The sequence below is a fragment of the Diabrotica undecimpunctata genome, chromosome 1, assembly GCF_040954645.1.
Source record: "Diabrotica undecimpunctata isolate CICGRU chromosome 1, icDiaUnde3, whole genome shotgun sequence".
NCBI classification, from domain to species: domain Eukaryota; kingdom Metazoa; phylum Arthropoda; class Insecta; order Coleoptera; family Chrysomelidae; genus Diabrotica; species Diabrotica undecimpunctata.
The window spans coordinates 67,599,572-67,626,340 of record NC_092803.1 but is presented as its reverse complement, the minus strand read 5'-3'; the positions used below and the strand labels follow the sequence as shown (position 1 = coordinate 67,626,340).

Below are 26,769 nucleotides of genomic sequence, written 5' to 3'. Positions count from 1 at the left end.
CCCCCAGTAGGAGTATGCCACTATTGCAAAATATGCAAACTTTTTGCATATTTTGGTAAATGTGTCTTGTGTTCTGGTTTTCACCTTTTATACAAATGTCAATATTTTTGGCTAAAAGGCCTCAAGAACGTTTCTCGTTGGTTAAACAGCATAATTTATGTGTAAACTGCTTGGTTTCACCACATTTAATCAAAAGCTGTAGTTTGCAAATCACTACATCGTACTGCACTTTATTTTAATTAAACATCAAATGAATCTCGCTCCTTTAGTCAACTGCCGCTTAAAGAACCTTAACCCAGTATTGGAGACGTATCAAATCGCATAGTATTGCTCTATAATTAATACTATATTTTCTACACAACAACATTCAACGTGTCATCTGTTTTGTTATCCACATGTTTGATACATATCAAACCTTCTTAACCCTCTGTTATTAAGGTCCTAGGCTCAAAATAGGACCCTACGACTAACGTCTTTTCTTATTCTTACTGTCCCTTTGACAAAACTTTTACAAAGCAGCCCATTTTTTCGGAAATCAGTCGTATTTTTGATTGTCTTGGTTTTATCTCTCCGTGTCTTTTACTGACCAAACGTCTGTTACAACAATTTTGAGTCAGACAACAATCAGTTTAAGACAGAGTTGCCTAACCTTGTGAACATTCAAATCCCTCGACACTTCGGTTTTACTAAATCTTCTAAAGTCGAGATTCACGGATTCTGAGATGGTTAGTATAGGACTATATTTAAAACTGTACTGGTGTGTCCAATGTCGAGTGTCTCCTCTGAAGACACAATCTATTGCAAGATTGGAATTTTTGGCAGCCGTGCTGGCTGATCTAGTCACATTTGTCAAAGAGTGTTTTAAAGATATTTTTTGTTTTCACCATCTTTATGTTTGGTTCGATTCCACTGTAGCATTTTTTAAATTCGATTTTGTATACAGTTTTAATCCATTTAAGGTTATAATCTACGTATTACAAATCTTTGAACATAAAGAAACACTTGGATTCCATACGAAACGATAGAATAAGAGTGTTTGTTTATACACATGTCTTAATTGAACTGAATAGCGCTTTCTCTGTAATAACTGCGTCTGAAAAACGTCGATTGGGATAAACAAAATTGAATTATTTTTTTGCATTGAAAACTTTCGATAAGAGAATTAAAAGTAATTGCAGGCCTTTGCCAGATTGCTCTAGTCCCAGATAATCGCTCGCTAGGTAGAGATCATTTAATAGAGATATTTGGCGATCAGATAATCCCTAGCAGTAGTGATATTAATAATAGCAGTCACTAATTATATTCAATATAATAATATGAAGTAAAGTGAAGTTTATAGCAAACCAGCAAGAAAGGAAAACGGAACAAAATAAGTTTTAAGTTATTGCAAATTAGTATATCCTTAATGGTGGTGAAAGCACAAATTGACTGTAAGTTTTTGCCTTGTTTATAACTTGCCATGGCAGTTTAAATTACAATGCTGAATATTTTCTGATAAGAGACCGATGACAAAGGAAACACATCTGTCATTATTTTTATTTTTTTGTGTGCAGTACAGTGTTAGTGTTTTTTAAAGGGGTACATCCCTTGATTTTATTTGCATTTTTAATAACCATTGTTTTTTTTATATACAAAACTAAATTTTTATGTATATTGTGAGAAGCAAAAATTTAACAGATCGTGATATAATAATGACCCAGGTAAATTTTAATTTTTAAGTTTTTTAAATAGTCTTTCTTTATCAGATCATCTTTAACAGCAATTTTTTACCTGGTTATCGGGTCCATGTCCAGGTAGATCCATGTTTCGGCTAATAATAAATATAGCTTGTATGTAACAAAATCCTATTTTCGATTTCTCTAACAATCTTCGTTTCTCTTGCACCATATATAAATAAATGCGAACAGGTTTGCTAAAAGAATATTTAAGGTAGGTGTGATTGTTTATTATTATTTGGCTATATATATATATATATATATATATATATATATATATATATATATATATATATATATATATATATATATATATATATATATATATATTAGTTATTGTTTCTTGTTATTTGTTTGTCTATGTATTTTGATTTTTAGAGTTTTCTTTGTCACTAGAAAAAAAGATAAAATGGTGCCCTTTTTCCTTTTATTTAGTTGAATTGTTGTCCATTTTCTTTCAGGTTAGTATGATTTGATTTCTCTATTCTTTCTGACTTAAGTATCCCCCGTTTCTAATAAGCGATCCTTAGACCCACGTCTCAAAGCTCGCCGTTGTGTCCTTTAAAACATCTGACTGCCGGTTGTAAATTGAACGTATCTGGAGCTGTAATCCTTTACTTAACTTAAATTCAACGATTAAACTTCCCTCGGGTTAATTTTTATCCACAATAATACTCAACTTCTGGGCCTCATCTCTTCCTTAGCAGGCTATTGTACGTTACACCCATAGACGAATATATTAACATAGACCGAGCAGTCTGCAGAGTTGAGTGACGACACCATCTTTGTTCGTTGTTAGTTGGGTCTCTATCTTAAATCAAGTATAAGTAAGTATAGCAGCATTTCTTTTTGGTCGAGAGAGAGTGAGTGAGGAATTTCAATGTAATATAGAGAGACAGATCAAACAGCCGCAAAAGATGTTGTCGTCACTACTCGTTGCTGGCAAGCTCAGTCTATGTTTGCTGGACACCAAAATTGCTCTCACTGGGGTTAATTCTTTCCATAACTGGAAAACTTTTATGGCCAATCTAGTTAGATAAATACAAGATTTAATACTACGTTCCTCTTGGTATTATGTGCCATCTTATCAGAATCCCGCAGATTGTGCTAGTCGTGTTTGACACCGGCACTGCTGTTACAATTTTCACCCTAGTGGAGTGACTTTCTTTAAAAGTCAAAGGATTATTGAAAATTTCAGGTTAATTTTCACTTTTTACATCCCAAGGAAATATTAGAGGTAAAATTAATTTCCAACGGTATTATCATTGACACTGGTCACTACTAATAGTGTTGTATTTATTTTACTTTCAAAATTTTCATTCCTGATAAAAATTCAGAGAGCCATGGTATATGTCTTAAAATTCCTGTCTAAACTGTAATAGAAAAACAATGCTCTCTCTTCAGATTCCCTTGTCAGTCCTTCAGAGATGAAACCTGCGTTACGATACATTGTTAATGAGGTACAAGCTGACGTTTTTTCCGATATTTTTCTCAAAACTAGACCGAATTGGATCCCCTTACCATTTCGTAAGCTCGCACCTTTTATTGATGAGTATGGTCTTTTGAGAGTGGGAGGTCGATTATAAAAGTCTCAGTTGTCTTTTAATGTTAAATATCCATTGTTATTACTTAAAACTCATCCGGTAAGTGATTTCTTCATCGAATGGACTCACGAAACTAATCTACACCCTTGTTTAAAGGCTATGCATTATTTATGACTTGATCGCTTTTAGATTCTGTCTCCTCTCCCAAAAGTGCTATTTATAGATGTTTGTCAAAGTGTATTCGTTGTTTGGGTGCCGAACCAAACCCTAAAATACCTGTATGGTAAATTTTCCAACTGTCAGAGGACAGTTTTCACAGGACCATTTTCATTATTAATGTCCAAACATATAGGTACAAAAGATTTGTTTGTGTATTTGTATGTACTAATACAAAGGATATTTATCTGGAAGTAACTTCAGGCCTTAGTTCTGAGTTCATTTTGGCTGCCTTTCGTTTATTTGCTGATCTAAACGAGGTAAATGCGTAACAATTAGAAGGGATCAAGGTACAAATTACAAAAAAGTAGCCAGCAACGAAATCATTAAGGTACCTTATGCTGCTTGGGCTCTTTCTATTACCTGAGATTTTAATCAGCCCGGCGCCCCTCATTTTAATGGGTTAACCGAAGCTGGGGTCAAATCATTCAATAATCATATGTATCGCCTTTTAGGTACACAAGTTTTAACTTATGAAGCTCCTTGTCCTAAGCGCCTTAAGGATTAACAATCTGAATCGTTGGTAGCTAATCCTAAGTATACGAGGAGACTTTTGGAAACGATAGTTTAAAGAGTACATTGATTCTCTTCAAGAACTATTCAAATGGCATAGTCCTACCGTGTCTTTCACCAAACGTTCTTTTGTTCTCATAAAAAATAAATAACAGCCTCCTCTTTGTCAATAAATATTTTCCATTCTTTACACTTATAATTTTATTTGTTTTAAATAACATTCGTTTTTAGAGGGGGAAATATTTGGAACAGTATTTAGTGCTTGTTTAAATATTTTGTTTCTCTTATTTTTAATCATTTTTAACATATGGCCTTATTTATTTATTCGTTTTAATTACCCACTTCATTGTTTCTCTTCTAAGAATTTCTCATGTTAAAAGTGGCTATATTCATATTTTTTATCAAATCTAAGAACCACTTTCCTTAGTTTATCCACACGCGTCTGTGGGATTTGGTACATTTCACACGATCAGCCGATTTCAGTAGAACACCACCCCTCAACGTGATAAGATCTAAGTAATAACATTAGAAATCCTAAAATTTCTTACTTGGCGAAACTAAATTAAAATTTCTTACGACTGCGCTTTCTACAACTTGCAAAGCAGACAGATTGATAAGCTAGTCGACAAGGAAATATACAATTTGCATTCCACATGTCGCTCATCACGGCAAAAATTCTTTGTGAATTTGGTTTCTAGTACTGAATGCAGTACTAGAAAAAGCATCAGAGGCTCTCCAAGTAATACTTTGTGGCGAGTGCACCTACAGTTGAGTACACGTTAAAGTACACAGTTGAAATATCACTTCCCGCTCACGTCGTCAAAGACTTTATTTCTCCCTAACTAACTAACTAGTTTATCTAACTAGTTGAAAGAATTGCACACCCACACAATTTGTACATCTAATCTCATTCATTGTCTTACAACTGTCACCTTCATAAAATAAAATCTCAATAAATAACACACATTTCATAAATATATCTCTAGAATAAATATAAATAACTTTTAAATAACTCAATGGTATAGAACATTACTTTCATCAAACAAACAATCACATTACACCTATCTCTACTTCATTGGATAAAATCTGTCTTCTCAAGAACTTCCCCGTTTACTGTCAAACAATTACAATAGCAGACTTAAGTTCTCCAATCAACAATACAGGATAGTTTGAACCATGTTCTTTCAACCATCAATTAATAGAATACCGGCATGTAAGTAATGTTTTATTTATTTGTTCATTTATTAATTTATTACAGTTTAATAGACTATTTTACCAATTTGTGGGTCTTACCTTGACACTTTAAACATTTTATTCATTTTGAAAAACCACAGACATGTAATATTGGCATAATTACTGTAATTTATATTATCTATCTTTGTTTATCTTTATTAGACAACACCCTAATATGGGTTTATTATTTCAGCATTTATTTAACTTTGTATCGAGACCTGAAAATGCTTTGCATATTGTAGAAAGCGAAACCGGTCGTCTGGATAGTTAAATTAAATTGATTGTGAGTAAGTCTAATTTATTATTTCTTTTACCTTTTTTTAGTTCATTTGTTTTCGTTTCGTCTCTTGAAGTGAGCATTTATAGACCACAGACCGATCGACCATATTTTTTGAGAATTATATTGGGGATTATTTTATGGATTAAGCTATGGATTGTAGTATGCAATATTAGTTTTCTGTTCAGCCTTTGTTCACTGTAGTTGTTTTTTTTTATATGGGGCAATAAAACCACGTCTCTTCTATAGGGATCTTCAGACGATTATAGAGCAACTGTATTAAGCCGTAAGTTTTTTGAAATATAAAAGGTGAATCTTCAGCTTAGTGACTTTTTATACTGACCCAGATCTTGAGTGTTATGTAGAATAAGATCAGCTTTTTTTTTGTTTTCTCAAAGACAATTTAATAACGTTCCTTCTTATTTGTTCTTATAAGATAAATTACTATTTAGTTTTTTCTAGTTCATATAAAATTGTTTCAGTTGTTTTAGTTAGTGTATAACATATCTCTCGATGGTCTCTTTATTTTTTGAGTGGTATATGATTTTATTTTGCTAACAGCTAAATTTTGCTAAATAAGTGTTATTTTAGTTTTCCTCCAAAATAGTACTACATTCTACTGCAATCAATCCTGTCCAGTTACTTGAAGACACCAGCTGAAGCCATACTTGTAATGTGTGTCATGTAAAAATCTTTATGTAAAGCTTATAGGTAAGATTTGTTTTGTTTATTTCAATTTGATATTAAAATTTTTGAAACATAATCCGTTAATAAAACTAGTGAGAACAAAAAACATCGACACACGCGGGATATAAGAATAATAAATAATCTGTATTATAAACAAGAAGCCGTCATAAGAATAAATAATTTAAAAAATAATAAAATAAAAATCAAAACAGGTGTTAGACAGGGCTGTGTCTTGTCGCCATCACTGTTTAATGCATACTCAGAGGAAATATTCAAAAAAGCATTAAAAGATGAAGTAGCAGGCATAAAAATAAATGACCTACCCATACGTGAAATTAGATATGCTGATGATAAATACTAATAATAGAAAATATTTTTAGATAAGGTTGTTGCAGCGAGTGAAGAATTTGGTCTGTTACTAAACATAAAGAAAACAAAATACATGGTTATATCATAGAAAAATATTAGATACATCAATCTACACGTAAATAATAAGACGATAGAACGAGTTCAGAATTATAACCTTTTTATTGGCAAAAATTAATTAAACAAACGATTATACCAAAGAAATTAGAGATAGAATAAAAAAGACGTGCATTCAATAATATGAAACAAATATTATGTTGTCGAGATCTCAGCCTAAATCTTAGAAAACAAGTACTAAGGTGTTATTGTATTTTCTGTTCTTTTGTATGGTGTGGAGACATGGACTTTAAATAAACAATGTCTCAATAAATTGGAAGCATTTGAAATGTGGACATATCGAAGAATGCTGATAATCTCCTGGACAGATAGAATAACCAATGAAGAAGTACTAAGAAGAATAGAGAACAGCAGGGAGATACTGGATTCCATCAAAATAAGAAAATTACAATATCTGGGTCATATAACACGTGGTGACAGATATGAATTCCTAAAACTAATAATGCAGGTAAAGATTCAAGGAAAGCGCAGCATAGGTAGAAGAAGAATGTCCTGGCTGAGAAACCTCAGAGAATGGTTTGGATGCAGCTCAACTGAACTCTTTCGGGCTGTAGTGTCAAAAGTTAGAATAGCAGTGATAATTGCCAACGTTAGTCGCGGAGATGGCACGCAAAGAGAAAATTAAATTTTTTTAATTTTTATAGTTATTTATGTACAATAAATATGATTAGTTAATATCTTATGTTTATTTGTCTTGGCCAAACTCATTTTTCACATATACTTCTAAGATAAGACTTTCTCACACCTGAAAGACTGAGCTAAACAAGGCCTAACAATTCGACCCCAAAATAAAGTTGTGAGTTTTATTGGTCTACACTGGCTTCCAACTTTCAGAGGTAGTTATATTGTTACCCATTGGCACCCAATGTTTCTTATGGGTCGTTAAATGGTTACATATTCTTAACATATGATCTTATTTAGTTATTTATATTAATTACGTACTTTATTTCTTATCTTCTATAAATTTCCCATGCTGAAATTGGTTAAATTCATTTCTTTTTGTCAAACCAGAGAATCACTTACGATTATATTACCACAAGTCTGTGGGAAAATCATTAATTACCCCAAAAGGCTCGAGATAACCGCTTTAAAGATTAAGAATTATTTACGTCTTTTAAACGGGGCGGTTCGACGTTCGAAAGTATTCCCACAGTGTTTCGTCCCACGCATCTCCACATAAATAGGGTGTTCGTTCCTGCGCAGGGAAAAGAACTGAGTAAGAACTCGTGCCACGAGCCTTTACCGTTAAGTCCAAATATCATTATTTCCCGCCGTCGAAGACTTCTTTAATGCAACGCGACGCACACGGTGAGTTTTGTAGCTGTTCTTCGTACATAACACCTACAAAATTCAAAAGGGATACGAGTGTTTGTGTTGATAATAATTTATGAGTTATGCCAATCGAATTTTTTCTTAATTACAATCATGTATATTTCACTTCATTTTTTACAGGTTTAATAATTAACCAGCTAATATTTTTTACTTAACCAGTCCTTTGTGAGCCAAAGTGTTCCTAATTAGAACATTCCCCATTCCGTCCTTTCTCTAGCAAAGTCTTCTCCATCCTTTAACTTCGATGGGTTTTACGTCGAATATTAGTAGGTACTCTGATAAATAGTTTATACCAAATTGAATAATTGTTTTTGTTTTATTTTAGAAGATAAACTGCTTTTTGCTCTCCAATGTCTACGAAGCTATTTATGAGTATCACGAAAACAACTCGGTCCATATCCAAGAAAGGACTCATTTGATCTGATTATAAAAGCCTGTGAGTACAAAAACAAACAGCAAGAATAAAAAACCAAAGTAATTTTAAAAACAAATCTATTTAGGCAAAAGTACAAATGATCAAAAACGTCTATGATTACTTAACCACCACTAGAGATAGATATAAATAAAAATTTAACAATTGAATACCACTAAACCGCCCGTTAAAGAATAAATCTTTCTTTCCGAGAAAACTCACACAACCTTTTCTGTACATTTCTGTGCAGTTTTTTTCCAGTATTTTCTCGAAAAACCCATAAGATCTTTCTCTTATTAAGACAGCTAAACATTAGAAACTAAATATCACGTTTACATGAAAATACATTCACATTGATGATTTACTGGTATAATATAAGGTAGGTCACAGATTATTTTTCCAATATTTGTTTTTCTATTCTAAGTCTAAATTCACCGAAATATTCTGTTTTGGAGCAATTCAATATAATTTCCATTTAAAATCATTTCTTTACATTTCTATAAAACGCAAAATGATATTTTTGTAGCAGTTAAAAATGACGTTTTTTTTTTCTATTTGAAAATAATTCTAGATTAGTCTTCCTTATTTGTCTGGCAATCGTAACCAATTCTAACATATACTTGCCTATTTCCTTACAAAATACTCAATAGCCTCTAGAAAAATAGTCTGTGGCCATCATTTGGTACATTTAGTATTAATTATATACTAAGGTGGACACAATTTCCAAAAATATTAACACGGTATTTTTAAAACAGCCACTATGTTCTTAAGTAGAGCAAAAATCAATTTATTATCTTGGGTAATTTTTCGTTTCTCGGATATTGCATCAGGAAATGTGATATTACGTAGTAAAAATAGATTTTTAGAGATACGGTTTTGATAACAGCAAAGCTGGATAAAAAAGTCTGTATGTCGTAATAACATATATGTTTGAGTTTTCTACTCGCTTTACTTTTTCTCCTGTAGAAAAGTAGTAAATAATATTGCAATTAAATTTTTGAAGCTGTTAAGCTATCTTTAAATATTATTTTTCTATTTAAATTTAACTGATTCTTTAAATTTTAGACATTTCAGACACTGGACCTCTCCGAAGAGAATAGAGGGGGAATCTACAAGTGGCGAAAACCACCATATTATTTACCCCCGGGAAAATTTATCGTAATTGAAAACAAAACCACGTCGGCAATCAGTAAATGACAGCTCTTAAATGGGAAGAGGGTCTTAAGAACCGTTGACATTCAAAGAAGAAATCCCGAAACCACTTTGCTAAAGCTGCAATTAACATTCTTCTTTTATTGGCGTTGTTCCTGTTGTTGACGCTTAAGTTTCTTAACATTATCCATTATGCGCAGATATACAGGTGGTTTATCGCAGACAACTCCTTATTTCCCGGGTAAATTTCTCCCAGTGTCTTGAACACGTGCTAAAAATTAATAAAAAGCAAAAAATCTACCTGCCACTTTCAGATTAAAGACATATTCAATATTCAAATTTAGAGAGCAAAACTGATTTTGAACGAACAGTAAGAGAGATAGAGAGAGAAGACCAACTAATCATATTATGGAGCTCCAAATCTCAAAATAAGGTCTATAATCTTTAAACAGTGTCAAAATCTCATGAAAGCAAAACTACGTGTATTTTGTACCCAACAGTAATAAATTGATTATTTATTTTGATTCACATCAATTTTTAAAAATTTTAAGTGGCAAATCTAAATGATTCAGGTATAAAGACCAAAATTAGTGTTCTACTAAATCAAATAATTGGTCTGCCGGCAGACGATGATTCTGTTCAAACATATATGGCTAGATGAAGAAGTTACCATTTAGTTTTACCACTCTTTCAGAGCAAGTCACTTACGATTTTTTATCAGTCTCTTCAATATAACTTAGGGTTTTGTCACAGATACACACAATTTGTAGTCGTTAAAGTCTTTTAACATAAATAAGATATATTTATTTCAAATTTTAACATGAAAATATCAAGGTTCTATGTAACTATACATGTATTACTTATAATTTTTGTGTTCCGAGATTGTATCTCAGCGTTACCGGATGTTCTATCAAAAAGGTTTTTTAATGCTAAACTATTCATAAAATTAGTAAAAATTTCAAATTGTACAAGTAACATCCGGACGCAACTCAAAAATTTTAGTAACATTTTCAGTGTTTACTACAATCACGACTACTGTATATTGTTTCACTATCATTCACTAGCATTCGTATTAATAATCCTTCCTGTACAAGATCGTGGCGTCGTCATAGTCTTCTTTACGTTGGTCTTTGTCTCCCCATCCCCAGATTTCGTGGGTTCCATCTCCGGTACGTTGTACTCTTTTTTTGATCATGTCCATGGAGACGGTTCTTAGATCGTACGCCCAGCCGATCTTGGCGAAGAAGTCAATGAAGGCTGCTGAAAGGTTAGTACTGTATTTGCCTAATTCGGAAGTTTTGTAGTCCCATGGGAAGGTATGGTGGTAGTTATGCCAGCCTTCACCTAAGGCGAAGATAGAAACAGAGACGTTTTCGGAAGGGTTAATGAATCTGAAACAATACGAAAAAAAAAATAAACAAATGTATGATTTTGGAGTTAACATAATTAACATTTTCACATTATATCTGCATGCATCTACATGCCAAGGTATGCGTAAGATTCTACATGGTCAATTAGTATGTTGTTTATCCGTTACTGTCGAGCAGGTTATTAATTTTTACTTATGAGCATTTATCTTGTCTTCTTGAAGTTAAGGCTCAGCCCTCTATGACTGCATTAATTAAGCCTTTCCATTGCCTGTTATAATTCATCTATGCTACTGGCAAGGATCACCGAGTCTTCGACATGTCTTATGTTGTTTGTTAACTTACCCTTTATTTTTATGTCCTGTGTTTCATTTCCAGACATTTAGAAATACTTCCTCGGAGTAGATATTCAAGATGAGTGGGGATGAGATACACCCCTGTCGGACACCTCCCTTGATATTCACACTTTTAGTAAGTTCATTGCCTATTTTTACTCTTACTGTTTGATCCCAGTATAGGTTTGCAACAATCCAAATATCCTATATCCTCAATACCTGCCTTAGTCTACCTCACTAATATATATTAGTTGTTCATGATAGACATTGTGAAATGCACATCCTTATTAACGTCTCTATTAAGCTTATAAGTCGGTGGTTATTAGAGAGTTGGGCATAATATGGTTTCATCGGGTTGTAACAAATGTTGACTGCAGCCAGTCCTCTGGGATTTTTCCATTATTATATATGTTGTTCAAAAGTGCAACTAGATTATCGAGGAATTATTTGTCTGATTTACGTCGGATCTTTAGTATTTCAAAGTGTACATTATCCGGACCCATTGTCTTGTTATCTAGTGTGTTTTATTGTATTACAGATTTTTTCTCGAGACGTTTTACTCTTATCTCCATCCTATCCTAAGATATTCAGAAATTAGTTGATAGTCAACATATCTTTCTTAATCTTTACTTTTGTATTGTATCCTTTAGCAATATAAAAACTTAAAGAATTAATAAAATAAGTACTTAAATGATTAACAGGATAAAAGAAAGCTTTGATGCATGTTTGAAATATCTCATAGAGGTTAAATTTTTTGTTTTTGTACTTACTTATCATAGGGTTTGTCACCCCACATGTGTGCAGCAGAATTAACTAACCAAGTAGCGTTCAGGGTGAATACATATCTGAAAATATTGACACAGAAAGCATTGAAGAAAGTTTCGTTCCAGAAGTACATTGGTATCATCGTTGGAATTACGAAGCAGGTTACAGGCATGAGCAGCAGATAGTGTCTGTCCTGGAAAGCCAAAATAGGGTCCTGTTCCAGATCTGACATGTCGATTCCTTTACCTTTGCTCTTGACCTCAGGATGTTTGCGACAGAGTAGCCAACCAATGTGAGAAAAGAAGAATCCTCTTTTGGCGTTGTGAGGATCTGCGTCGGTTTCACTGAATTTGTGGTGTACTCGGTGGTCTCTGGACCATTCTATCACTGAGTTCTGAAAATTATTAAACTATATTAGTAAAATAACGTATTTTAATAATAAAATCAAGAATTTTATCAATGAAAACTATATTAATTTCAATGTAATTCAAACTATTTTTTTTTAATTTAGTGTAAATTTTATTTATTTATACTTATATAACTAGTGTTAATTGCGGATTCCGATTTAGGTCTACAACGACTCATCGACAAGACCAACTCGACCTGTGAGCAATTTGGTATGAAAATAAACATTAAAAAAACCAAAGTGATGTCAATCCGAAAAAACCAAAACGTACCTCAACCTTGCACAATAAATGGGCAAATTTTAGAACAAGTCAATAGATTTAAGTACCTGGGATGTTGGATCGATAGCAGCCTAAATCCTGATCTAGAAATAAGATCGAGAATAGAACAGGCCAGAAATTCTTTCGAAAAAATAAAAAAACTGCATTGTGATTCTCGAATAAAACTCGAAATTCGACTACGTTTATCAAAATGCTACGTCTGGTCGACTCTTCTATATGCAGTTGAAACGTGGACCCTTAAAACATCAACCGTAAATAAATTGGAGGCCTTTGAAATGTGGATCTACCGGAGAATACTCAAAATTTCATGGACATCGCATACCTCAAACGAAGAAGTGCTGCATAGAATAGGCAAGGAAAGAGAACTTTTTAACACAGTAAAAGTTAGAAAAACATCATACCTAGGCCACATACTGAGAAATAATAAGTACCAATATGCCCAACATATAGTGAAAGAAAAAATCGAGGGAAAGAGAGGCCTAGGAAGGAAAAGACTATCGTGGCTCAGAAACATCCGACAATGGACAGGGCTAAATTTTGAACAGCTGAAGATAGACAAGAGTTTAAAATTGTAGTAGCCAACCTCCATTGAGGAGAGGGCACTTTAAGAAAAAGATATAACTAGTAAATATGATCTAGAAGAACGCAACAGCAAGAAAGACAGACCAATATAATTCTATCAGGAAAAAGATTCATGATTTTAAACACATCGTTTAAGCCGCCAAATAGGCTATATACATGACATATAATATATACATGGCAATATCATCAAAGAACAATATCGTTAGAAATCAAATTCATTACATTCTAATTTAAAAGTGGATTAAAAAGGATAAAAACCTCTCGCTGGGCTTATCCTCTCGCTGACAATCCCCCTCATTGAGCTTATTACTTTAAATTTAAGTTTAGATAAAGTTTAATAAACTAGTGCTAAAAATCTCAGTTCAATAATAACCGGCAGAATTATTAGTAAATGCGAAGCAGGCTTAAGCGATGAGCAATTCGGCTTTAGACAGGCGTTAGAAATAAGAAATATACATATATGCTTATTTAGGGTACAACTATTTCGGAAATATAGAGATGTAAAAAAGACGTATATGCCCACTTAGTAGCCAACGAAAAGGCATGAAAAAATGAAATAGACAAGACACAGCATTTATTAAAAAAAGTATTATAACCCATAAGCATCAACAAAAATATGATAGAATAGATATAAAATAGTGCACGTTGAAAATGACATGCGTCAAGGAGTTTCAACATACACTTCTTCTTAGAGTGTCGTCTCCCTACGGAGTTTGGCAATCATAATGGCTATTTTTATTTTTGAACTTAAGCTCTAAACAAATCAATCGATCTGCATTGATACCAATCATGTAGATTCTTTAACCAAGAATTCTGCCTTCGGCTAACCGATCCTCTTCCTTGAATCTTTCCCTGTTATGTCTCAAACTTTCATATTTTGGTCCTCTCTTACGTCGCCTAGGAATTCCAATTTTCTTGTTTGAATAGTGGTGATTAGCACTGTTTCTTTACCAACCCCCTTATTTGTATTTCTATCACTTTATGATATTTTTAATACTCTGCGATATAACCAGAGTTCGAAGGCCTCGATTCTTTTTAAATTGAATTTTTTTAATGTACAACTCTGCTCCTGCTCCATACAATAATATTGAAAATATATAACATCGAATGGTACGTAGTATGATTTCCAAATTAAGATTTCTGCACGTTGGGAGTAGCTTCATTCGTATAAATGCTGACCTGACAATCTCTATTCGCCGGTTTATTTCTGCAGTATGATCATTGGTTTCATTGATCAACGTTCCCAAGTACTGATATTTGTCTACTGGTTCTATCACCTTACCATTTATTGTCAATATGTGGTGTATATTTTGTGGTATTTTTGTAATTAGCATATATTTCGTTTTTTTTTGCGTTTATAGTAACTCAGCACTTTTCATACTTTCGAGCTTTCGATTAGATGTTGTAGGTCTTCTATGCTCGTTGCAATGATCGCAGTGTCATCTGCATATCATAAGTTGTTAATTAATTTTCCGTTAAAGATAACTCCCTCTTTGATATTATTAAGCGTGTTTTTGAAAATTTCTTCAGAATCTAAGTTAAACAGAAGTGGCGATAAAACGCATCCCTGTCTACAGATCTTCATTTCTTCTGACTGTTACCCATCAATTTGAACTATGGCACTTTGCTTTCAATATATTGTTTGGATTATCTTTATGATTTTACTGTCATCGTGCTTATTCATGCGTATTGATAAATAAGACATTCTTATAAAAATAGGAAGAGACAAGGAAAGGTTATTATTAAAAAAAATAAAAGCAGCCTATGTTGGACATGTATATCGCAAACCTAAATATGATACAGGAGTCAGCATCAGTCAGGTAATAAATTTGCATTAAGAGAAAAAATGCAGCATCAAAATGAATTTATTCAAAGAAACTACAAAAGGGATTCGAAAAAGGTTTACTGTAAGTGTTTAAATTGATGCCCATCTTAATCAATGCTTTTAATGAAACGTGTCGCAACGTAGAGGCAGGTCCGGCAAAGCACATCAAGCCGTCTGCGAAGATTTTCAAATTTTTCTTCAATTGCAATTAGGAAGTCGGGAAGGGTGCGTGGTCCTCTTGCAAAAACTCAGTCCTTTTTTTTTACGGAAAAAGAAGGCCCCACGGGAAGAAATCACAGGGTGTCAGGTCACATGACCGTGCGTGCCACTCAACGATTCGTCATCTGCCAATCCATTCTTCAAAAATGAACATTAAGGTACCCCCGCACACATGACGTGTTTTCATTCTGAAAACGCATCTACTTGAAGACCACGTGCTATCATGACACCGACACAACTGTCTGAAGCACGAACATGCACAAGGATCGAACATGCTTCGTTTTAATCCTTTTCGACAGTGTTGCCAGAATTATCAGCGTTGCCTGACTTGGTCGATTTTTCGAGAGCGTTGCTTGACTTATGCCGACTCCCATATAATAAAATCAATAAATTTAATGTATAAAAAAACAAAGCGACCTACCACAAGTTATCAATACCTATAGCTCAAAAATATCTACAACTGAACCATTATGAACACATCATTACTCCGAGCTGAAGTACGTCACTATTATAATTGTCAATATTTACTAATGGAAACGTTACTCAAAGAAGAAGATACGTTTTTCACCACAATGTGTGGATACTTGTGATGTTCACATTTGAAGAAACTACATAATAGTGAAATATGTAGTGTATACAAGTATTACAAAAACTCTTCTTTCCTTTTTCTTCAGTTAATAATGTTTTTTTTTATAAATACATAATTCTAGCTATTGTATAACAATCTATCTATCTATATATCATTGTGTACGTGATATTTTACATTCTACATTTTTATTTAAACTATCAGTCACCCTTCATTGTCTTTGCAGTTTTAATTAAAAAACTATAATAACATAATCCGTTCAATTATTATTATTTATGTTAATGATACTTAACTTATTAACAATGTATTTTTTTATATGAACAATTTGTTTTTTTTTATGTGTACTGTAGAAATAATATTATGTTATAGACAATCGTGAATGTAAAATTATTAGAATCGAATTATGCAAAGTCATTACAATTAATACATTTTATGAAATCATTTTTAACATATAATAAAAACAATAATAATCGTACATAGTTAAATGAATCTGTATGTATATCTATACGTCCGTGTAGAACAAAAAGAGGTGACCGAATATTCAGCAATGATTTTGGTATACTTATGGAAACTTCACTCAGAAAACAATTTTTGAATCACTGTTTTACTGATGTTAATATAATAGATTTTGACAAAATACAGCATGCCATGCTTAGGAAAATCCTCAACAATATTGACTGACTGGAAGAAATTTTGGAATAAGTGCAAATTTATATTCATAAAAATGTGAATTTTAAAAGAAGCCGGACACGGTTGTGTACTTTCACCATGGTAGCTCCAAATTTATTTTTAGTAAAATGGGGCGTTATTGGTGTGCTTCTCCATGAAGCTAGTTATTTATAGAGTTAAGATAGACGAATAACTTTTTTGTTAGGTTAGATTACCACTAAGGAAGATCTGCAAACACGAAGAGAAGATCATAATAACCAGATGTAAAAAGAATATACGTTTACCAAAAAAGTTAAAATAAAAGTTTTCTGAATAATTCAAGTCAACTGGTAACGTCTGATAACATTCGTAGATTTTATAAAATAATCAGTAACTAAATCTACTGTTAAGGTTTCTGCTCTTTAAAATTATATACACGTATAGTACGTATACTTTATTTGCAGATAATCAAGTCGTGATAATCAACGATTAACTTTATTTGAAGATAATCAAGTGATAATCAACGATAAAGACAATGAAGTGTACATAAAATAAACATTATCGAGAAGTATAGCTACTTTGACAAATCTACTAGTCATGTATTGTAAAAAAGTACTTATCTACACACTTGAAAGGCAATGGTATCAAATTGTTTAGGTTTATACAAGTACCAAGTAACACTGCTGAATATGTATGGGGCAATGAAGGCAAACAAATAAAATTGTTATAAAAGTAAACCTGATAAAAGTTACAAAAATTAACTACCAGACGATTTAACACAAATACTCTTGGAACCACACGACAGTAAATAAAATATTATAAACATTAAAACATTGTAATAAAAATAAAAATGAATGGCCGAAGATCAGCGAATATGTACGAGTAGAATAAGCAATCATAAGACTTCAGGACGAGATGGGAAGATGCTATTGGAAATTTGATAGAACATCTACAGTAAAAATAAGCTTATGCGCGAATTGAAAAGCTATATGGTGCAGGGAGACAAATCCCGATTCCAACTCGGGAAGTTTGACGAATTTGTCATCAAAGTAATAGCAGCTAAAAGATTTAATCTTTTGTACATTTCGTATAGCCCAGAGAACAGAAAACTATATTATTAAATAGTTTTCGTTCATGGCCACCAAAGTAGATGGCATCTCTGTACGTTAACTATCGAAGTGGAAAATATTCAGGAGACATTCGTTGAACTTTCTGAGTTTGAATTTGTATCCGCACGAGTTTCTGACGAAGCAGGGATACTGAAATAACGTCATAACACTCTATTAATACCGATTCGAACGCGGAAAGTTAAACGAATTTGCCGACTTGACGATTCCTCCTACGCCATATAATTTGGCTTTTATATATATATATATATATAGATAACCTGCAACTGTGGAGACACACAAACAAAATATGAAACACATCAGTGTACCTACGCCGTGGGTCGCCAATAAAAATGTTGTAGGCCAACACTGGGCCGAAATCTTATAGAATTTGTCCAGTTAAAAAGTAAAGTAAGAAATATGAAAAACTTTTGATGTATACACAAGTCATTTTCACATATATTTATCGAAAAAACTTTGTCATAATTATTTTTAAAGTCCTTAAAGGCTACTTACCTCAAATGCCAAAGTATTAAAGAGGGTAAGGATAAGTCTTAGTGGCCATTTTGCTTGATAGGAACGGTGGGCCCACAGTCTGTGAGCACCAGCTGTTATTCCCAGACCACCGCATATATATAACACTACAGCTGAAACAGAATAAATACACTTGTAAGTCAAAGGCTAAATTTAGAAATGACAAAAATAAGTGTTGTGATGTTTGAACCTTGATTATATGTGATGGACCTTGACATAAAGCGTTGAGTGGTACAAATCTGGCTTGCCAACACTCAATGAAAACTGAGAGCTAATATGCAAGGATTCAAACAGACCAGAACAATCAAATCAGTTTTGTGTAGTCGTGAACTTAAACGACTCTAAGAAGTTGAGTGCTTCGCCGTTTCAGATTTTTTTCGCGAAAGAAGCGTGGACTCGGACTAATGCACTAAGGAATATGTCGTTAAAATAAAGTTTATGACGTTTAAAAAAAAAATACAAGCTTGAATATTTAACCACATCGTCTGAAACTATAAGTACGAACTCGGAAAGGAAAGCATTTATAAATTGTATAAAATCATTATAACAAATTAGACTAAGAAAAACTGTACTTTATCGATTTATTGCTATCATCGGTATCGGTTTTCTGCTCATGCATATCATCCATAAATTATATTTATCTAATCCAACAGTATAGTTTTTGTTAGACCATGAGTATATTATCACCTTAACACGTGATTTACGCGTGAGCATATTTGAATATAAAAATGTTTACGCACTTTTTTATATTCAATACAGTCCTTCAAATCCTTCAAGTCTCTCACTTCGATTTTTGAATATGAATATTTGACATAAGAGGCTACGTTTGTATAAAACAAATTAAACATTTTTGGATGTTATCTAGAATTTTTTTTATCTATCTTAAGTAATGGTAATATCTTAATCGTAAGTAGTATAGATGGGTTGAACGACTTCTTCTTCTTCAAGTGCCATCTTCGTTCCGAAGGTTGGCGATCATCAGGGCTATACGTATTTTCGAAACTGCTGACCGAAACAATTCGTTGCTGCTACAGCTATACCATTCCCGTAGATTCTTTAGCCAGGAGTTTCGTCTTCTTCCTATGGACCTTTTTCCTGCTATTTTTCCTTGCATAATTATTCGAAGCAGTTCATATCTTTCGCCTCTTGTAATGTGTCCCAAGTATTGGGAACGACGCAATATACTTAATTGTTAGTAGAACCACTTGATTACAGCAATTATCTGAGAATTTCTGAAAAATCATATAACGAATTGTTGTCTTTAGTGACACCTAAGTATAATACAAAAACAAATTACTGTAACGTGAGAAGATATTTTTCCTCAGGAACGTTTGATAGCTGCAATCACAGCCAATATCTGGCCAAAGGTAAAACTCAAAGAAGTTTGCAATATTTTACTTTAATATCTAGACAAACTTTGGGAAGGATTATTCCAGAGATATGCAGAGCTATTTACACTGCATTAGAAACGTGATTTCACATGACGAGTCAAGTAAAAAATATGACATGAAACATGACGAGCCGCGAGCCAGGCTTGTCGATATGTAAAACCGAGGTTACACTGGCGAGGTTTACCGCCGAGCAATAATAAAACTGCGGTTTTACTCATCTGTCGATCAGGGCTTTTAGAGATTACTCATAAACTTATTGAACTCATATTATTCAGTTTATAGTATATTTGAAGAATAAGCTGGAGTAAATTCTCAGAAAAAAAACTAAATTGTTAAGCATATTTTAGTACGTGTGCTTTTCGTACAACGTCAATATTTTAGTTTATTTTACGTTAGGATTGACTATTTAGATAGAATTTTTTCCATGTCACATGGACTATCGTAAAATTTAAATACCTGCTACTGTTAGAACTGTGTAGGCTAGGGATGATTCAGCTGGCCATAGGCGTACTTTAAGGGTATTACATTATTCGTTTCGGTTTGTAAGATATTTAAACAATTTTCAAAGCATATTATATTTATATAAATATGTTTATTTTAGTAACGTTATTTATAGTTATTTTTGTCGGTATGATAATGACCCATTAAATAACAAGAAATAAAGAAACTCTTAAAATACATAGGTATTTAGTTAATGGTCTTTTGATAGTTTAGATAGAAAAAGTCGATTAGCGAAAGATGGTTTCTGATAAATGTGAACGCTATCTTAAATAATATAAATTTCGATTTTGTTTGGAAAACCAATGATTAATAAAATGGTTAATGGTCTTTAAATAGTCATTCATTAATATCAGAAAATTTTTGTTCAGTCGATTATAAGCGAGTGAAGAGATCTAAGACAGTTGTTTTTTGCAAGAGTAAATACTGAGTTTATAGAATATGGAATTAACGTGTGATTATACACCAGTTAAAAAAAAGTTGAATTATTTATCACTTAACGAAAAGAGTGTTATCCTTAATATTTACAATTATTTTAAGCAACAAAATCCTTCCAATACTGTTGATAGTATAGTTGAAATTTCGTCTAAAGTAATGGGATATTCAAAATCAACTGTATATAACATTTTAAAAGAGGAAAAATCAACTGGTATAACGCCACTCAAACCGAGACCAGGAAGACCAAAATTGTCGAAAGTGAATGTGGATGAATTTTTCAAAAATGCAATTCGTAGAATGGTCCACTCATTTTTTTTAACAAACAAATACCAACTTTAGATAAAGTGTTACAAGCCATTAGCGACGATCCCGATTTACCCACAATAGGTAGAGACAAACTTTGAAAAGTTTTGCATTTGTAGGGAGAGTTTGGAAAGACAAAACTATAAAAACATGTCGACAAGCATTTCTGGAAGGATATTCAACTGGTTTCAAGGAACCAACAGGTAAAGGTCGACGATTAATTGTTACCCATATAGGTAGTATGAATGGATTTCTTAAGGAGGGTTTACTTTTGTTTAAATCAAAAAAGACCTGAGATTATCACGAAGAGATGACGGGGACGTGTTTGAAGAATATTTCGAACAGATGATTGAATTCATACCTAAAAATTCAGTTATTGTCATGGACACTGCAAGTTACCAGCACTCTAGATTAGTTGAACGTTTACCAACTACTCAATGGACGAAAGATGAAATTGCAATGTGGTTAACTTCTAAGAATTTAATCTTTGACGATACAATGACAAAAGCAGAAATATTGGGGGAGATAGCCAAAAAACCAGGAATTAAAATACTTCGCCTACCACCGTATCATTGCGAGCTAAATCTGATTGAATTAGTATGGGCCGAAGTTAAAAGTAATGTTGCTCGAAATAATACAACTTTTAAATTGTCAGATGTTACTATTCTTTTTCATAAATCAATATCCGAAGTAACGACTGAACATTGGCAAAAATGTATTAATTACGTTATAAATATTGAGAAAAATATGTGTGAGCTTGATCATATAATAGATAGCAGTATAGAACCTATAATAATTTATCCCGGATCGGATAACACTTTGTCTGAAACAGAATATATGAGGAAGCTTAACTTTAAACTGTAGCTCAGAAGTTTATTTTACATTTAAACTAATTACCGTCAACTTCATTCTTAATTTTTTGTTTATTTTTTATTGCTAATATAATTTTCATTTTTATTTCCAATATTATTAGTATTAAGAATATTATTATTTATTAATAGGAATATAAAAAAAAAACTTACAGTTTTTGTGTATGTATTTTACGTTTCAGTATAATTTATTGTATTTTATTATTTTATATTAACTGTATGTTTCACAAATAATAGAATTTTAATTCTTTTTATGCGTATCTTTTTATTTTAAACCAGTATTGGATTGAATTAATTTCTTTGTTCTAAATATCCAAATAAATTTAACGCAAACTTTTCTTTTAAGATTACGTTTTAGTTAGAAGATGTGCACGCCTATGTATTTCGAGGTTCGAAGATGAGTATTCTGAGAATTTACTCCAGCTTATTCTTCAAATATACTATAACAAGGTAGAGTACTTCTTATTTTCTTGTATTTTCACAGCGAATGGCGATTTTAGTTTTCTACAGTTATCCATTCTTAATTACTTTTCACTTTCTTATTAGTTTCATTTAATTGAATTCATTGATTTAATAAAGCTTACTATATTCTCTCCCTCATTATTTCGTGAATCATTAACTTCTTAAATTCATTATCGTTAATTTTTTTGTTCCATTTGCCAAGGTTGTTCTCTCTGTGACATATGTTAATACTGCTAGTATTATTGTCTTATTAAGCTCTGGTTCGTCGTTTTATTTTCCACATCCTCACTTTTGATGTTTTTAAATTTTCTTTCACACTTTTCATCTACATTTTGCCTAGTCTTCATCTACATTTTTTTAAAGATTTAGTGATGTAGAAGTTTTTAAAAATGTAATGTTTATTTTGCTATATATGCCATTACAAGATATTTTGTCTTCATTTGGTTCATTCTTCGTCTACATTTTTGTGTCATTCTCATTGTTATCCTCATTGCCAAAAATTTTAGATACCTTTTTTTTATTATTACTGTCAAGTTGTCGTCAACACATTAACAATATTGTTTCAATACAATTTATGTTTTTGTTGTCCTACAGCAAAAGCCGCTTACTAGTTGTGTAACAAAAACACCAAACATAAAAATATAGTGGGAGATTTTATTTGGGATTTATAGGCAGTACTTTCTTCCTGATGTTTCTGCAGCATTATCAAGGACGATGTGGGCTCGGACGAAGACGTAGCCTCATGTTGCTACGTTGAATAAGTACCTAAATATCTGCCGCAGGAAAAAAAGTTTTCAGATCACGGTCTATAAACCTCCAATACAATGCACCATTAAAAAACAGTGGTCACGAAAGCTTACACTCATTCCTGCATATACGTATTTTCATTGAAAAGTACCGATATAATCCTTGAAAGCTTCATTTAAATATAGATATAATGAATTTTTTTTCTTTATTGACTAAGTTAAATCATCAACTTAGCTAACCTGAATTATCATTACTTTTTCGAAATGACGAAAAACAATAAAATACAGTCAACCTTAATGCGTTTCCGTCGATCATTAATTCACTTTTATAAAATAATTAATGCAACATTGATGCTTAAAATGACATCTAAACAAAAAAATATATTCATCATGATCATTTGTATTGAATGGTAGTTTTTATACATAAATCAATAAATTAATTAAAACGAAACGGAAATTAATATACAGTTAGGAGATGGGGCAATAGAGGAAGTTTTGTTATCAAAGTTACCTTTTCATCATTTTACTAGCGGCCATTTCATATTAGGGTTAATAAATATTCTATAAATAAATAATCAAACCAGAGTCCCTACGGTGACGCCTATGAAGAGCGCGATGACGTGTTCGCCAAACTGCGAGTTTCAGGAATGTTCGTGTTTACGTTAAAACTGTGTTAACAGAGACTATTATTCAAACAGTATAAACTTAGTTAGTTTTGAGGTTGTCATTTAACCATCAATAAATTCACATTAATAAAACATATTTTGATTTACGCAGTATTTAAAAACTGTACCAGATTATTCATTTTTCCGGTTGGACAAGAAACATGAAATTCACAACATGCAAAGATGGAAGAGAATAATTAATTAATAAGATATATACACAAAAGTGGAGTCTCTCTCTCTCTCTTTCTCTCCTTCCATCTCTCTTTATATCCCTCCCTCTCTTTATCCCTCCCTCTCTTTATCTCTCCCTCTCTTCTGTCTTTTGTTTTATTCCCTTGAAATTTCCTCTACAAGTCTTTTCCATTATTATCTATTTTTCGCTCTCTGTTTGACCTCTCTCCATCTCAGTCCAATTCTTTCATGATCTGTTGTTACAGTTCTTCTCCAGTTAATACCCAGCCTTCCTCTTTCTCTTCTTCCGTCTGGTCGATATTTGAGTGCCTGTCTGGTTATATTATGTTGGTCGTTCCTTAGTGTAGTCCAATCCATTTTTCTTCTTTTAATCGTGATTGTTATTTTCACTTGTTTTGTTCTTCTCTCCATAGTTCTGCGTTTGTTGTTTTATCCGGCCATTATATTTTTAAAATTTTTCTTAACGATTTATTTATAAAGGTTTGTAATTTTTTGGTAGTTGTTTCTCACTGTCTCCAAGATTCTGCGGCATACAATAATATACACTTAATACAGCTATGAGATGTGTTGATTTTTGTTAATTCTGAAAATAACCAAATCCGATTTGTGATGCTAATTAAGAAAGCGTTAGATAGGGTACCCCAAAAGAGTGGTGTGCCCTCAATAAGACAGGGGTTGCCGGTAAGTATGTGAAGATTGTGACATATGAGTATGAGTAAATTTCATGTTAAAGTAGGACTGTATCAGAGCTTGCTTAAGATGAAAGCTCATCTGTAACTCATCTGTACGAAATTACAGGCTCTAAAAAAGATGCGGAAAATACGTGTGGTGCCGTTTGTTACGATTATTTGTTTGAATATTTAAGTACGGATCTCTTTATATGAAATTAACGAATGAGGATAGTGAATACTAAATCTATTTTTCCTTCTATCGTTTTATCATAGCGATTATCACGAATATAATTAGCTATTTCAATAGAAGCAATACCAATTTATATAACTTTACTTGTGCTTGGTTGTTTTGGGTGTCCACTGCACGTCCTGGACCTCTAATATAAATCACAATAATTAATAAATAAGATTTCTAGAACTTTTCCACAATAACAAGTACATATAGGCTTATAGTAGGGCATTTTTTTACGATTTAAAGTTGTCAAATGTTTATTTTTTCAAAAAACATTAAGGACTTTAATTAGATATCATTTTCTTTCTTCTTATCGTGCAATATATATGTAACATAACAATCAGCTGTTTAGTTACAATCACAACGCGAAGTTCATTCAAAGTCAAGTTCAAAAATATCGTTTCTCTTGTCCTACAAGGTCGTAGAGATAAGTCAACGAGTGTAGCAGGTTACATAACATGAGTATCAATTTCATTCTCACGATTTTTTATCAGTAGAGGTCAGTCGGTTATTTTTGGGTGCATGTTACATGCGTGTACAGGGTGATTATCACGAATTATTACCAAACATGACGGATGCAAAGAGATCGATTGTGTAAACTTTGTGTATCGCAAAATTTAATCACATTTGCGAATTTATAATCGTGTGCAGACCTATAGTCACGTAGGCACAAACAAATATATAGCATTGAAGGATTATTTGCTTGCTCTGAATTAAAAGGAGAGTTATTCTGGGATCTGGGATACAGCTTTGTATGTATGTACTATATAAATGTCAATATTTATTTAATCGTTTCAACTTTAAGTGTTCAAAGCGGATGTTTGGCTTTATAATAAATTTATAGAGCGGAAGCAAAGTGAAATCTTCTTGTTTTGCATAGCCACAAAGTTTACAAAGCTATTGTTGAAGGATGTCTTTTATAAGATTATTACCGTATAAACTAAATTAGGATGAACAATGTTAAAATAAATTAATAATATCTGAACTGTCTGCAATTTGCTTACTATGTAATTTTAATAGCTAATACAGAAACAAATCAAAGAAGATTCCCGAAGAATTAAACAGCGAAGCTAAAAAAATAGGCTTTACAATAATCGTAATGAAACGAAGATTATTACAAACGGAAATGAAAACGTTTTGATAATAATCAGTAAAAAAATAAAAACAAAGATTTTAACAAAAATGAGCAGGAGCCATGTCGCTTTGCAAAGACCCATGCTCATGTCGGCTATGAGTTTGGTCTGAGACGCCCAAGTGACCTTTTCCCCGTAAGAATATATCCCAAAACCTGTAAAATTGTCGTGTTTTTATTTATTTACTTTAGTCATTGTCCATGTTTAGCATCAATACGTTAGTACAGGTCCGGCAATAAATTTATAGATCTTGACTTTTAATGTGGCCCAACACCGAAAGGTACAAATGGGTCTACTGATTAAGTAAAAAGACTTTTAATGTCCCTGTTAGACTTTTGTTTTTATAAGCTTATTCTGTGCATACAAACAGCGGTTTCGAGACTGATGATTTTCTTATGTAATTTCTAAAATCCTTTACTAATAAAATATTCCAGGTCCATCAGTAACGATAAGGCAGGACCAATATTCCCTTGAAACAAGAAATGTGCGTCCCTTAAACCAAGATTGATTTAAGAATATAAATTATACGTTCATGAATGACTTTATCTTTCATTAAAAAGAAAAAACTGTAACAAATTCGTTGCAAACAAGCTAGAAATACCGCTAGCTTGGTAATTCGCTAGATACGTATTCAATCGAAAATTTTTGAACGCTTTTGTTTTGGTGTGGATAAAGAAAAATCGTAGATCACGAAACTTATAGGGAAAAGAAAAAACTGGGCCATTCGCTTCTCGTCCAGATGCCCCTCAGTCTATGTTTTAAAATTAGGCCACACTACAATCAGGTCCGGGAAAAGAAGTATATTAAACAGTAGTTTAAAACAAAACTAACAAGTAAATATAAAAATCTTTTTTTAACACATTTTAAAATAAACAATTTACAACTTAATTTTAGATTTTATCAAAAACTCAGTTATAAAGGAAGAGTATTGTAACAATGAAAGTAGCAATGA

General features: G+C 32.4%; 1 protein-coding gene across 2 annotated transcripts in view; it reads right to left on the bottom strand.

Moving 5' to 3' along the window:
* Nucleotides 1–8,475: 8,475 nt before the first annotated feature.
* The window catches only part of LOC140450404 (acyl-CoA Delta-9 desaturase-like), a 75,684-nt gene continuing 57,390 nt past the window's right edge, over nucleotides 8,476–26,769 (bottom strand). For both annotated transcript variants that reach the window (XM_072544025.1, XM_072544032.1), the window contains exons 3-5: nucleotides 18,200–18,330; nucleotides 12,037–12,425; nucleotides 8,476–10,955 (exon numbers count right to left, since the gene is read on the bottom strand). In XM_072544025.1, coding sequence (XP_072400126.1) covers nucleotides 10,637–10,955; nucleotides 12,037–12,425; nucleotides 18,200–18,330 — 839 coding nt within the window. In that variant the 3' untranslated portion in view covers nucleotides 8,476–10,636. The remainder of the gene's footprint in view (nucleotides 10,956–12,036; nucleotides 12,426–18,199; nucleotides 18,331–26,769) is intronic.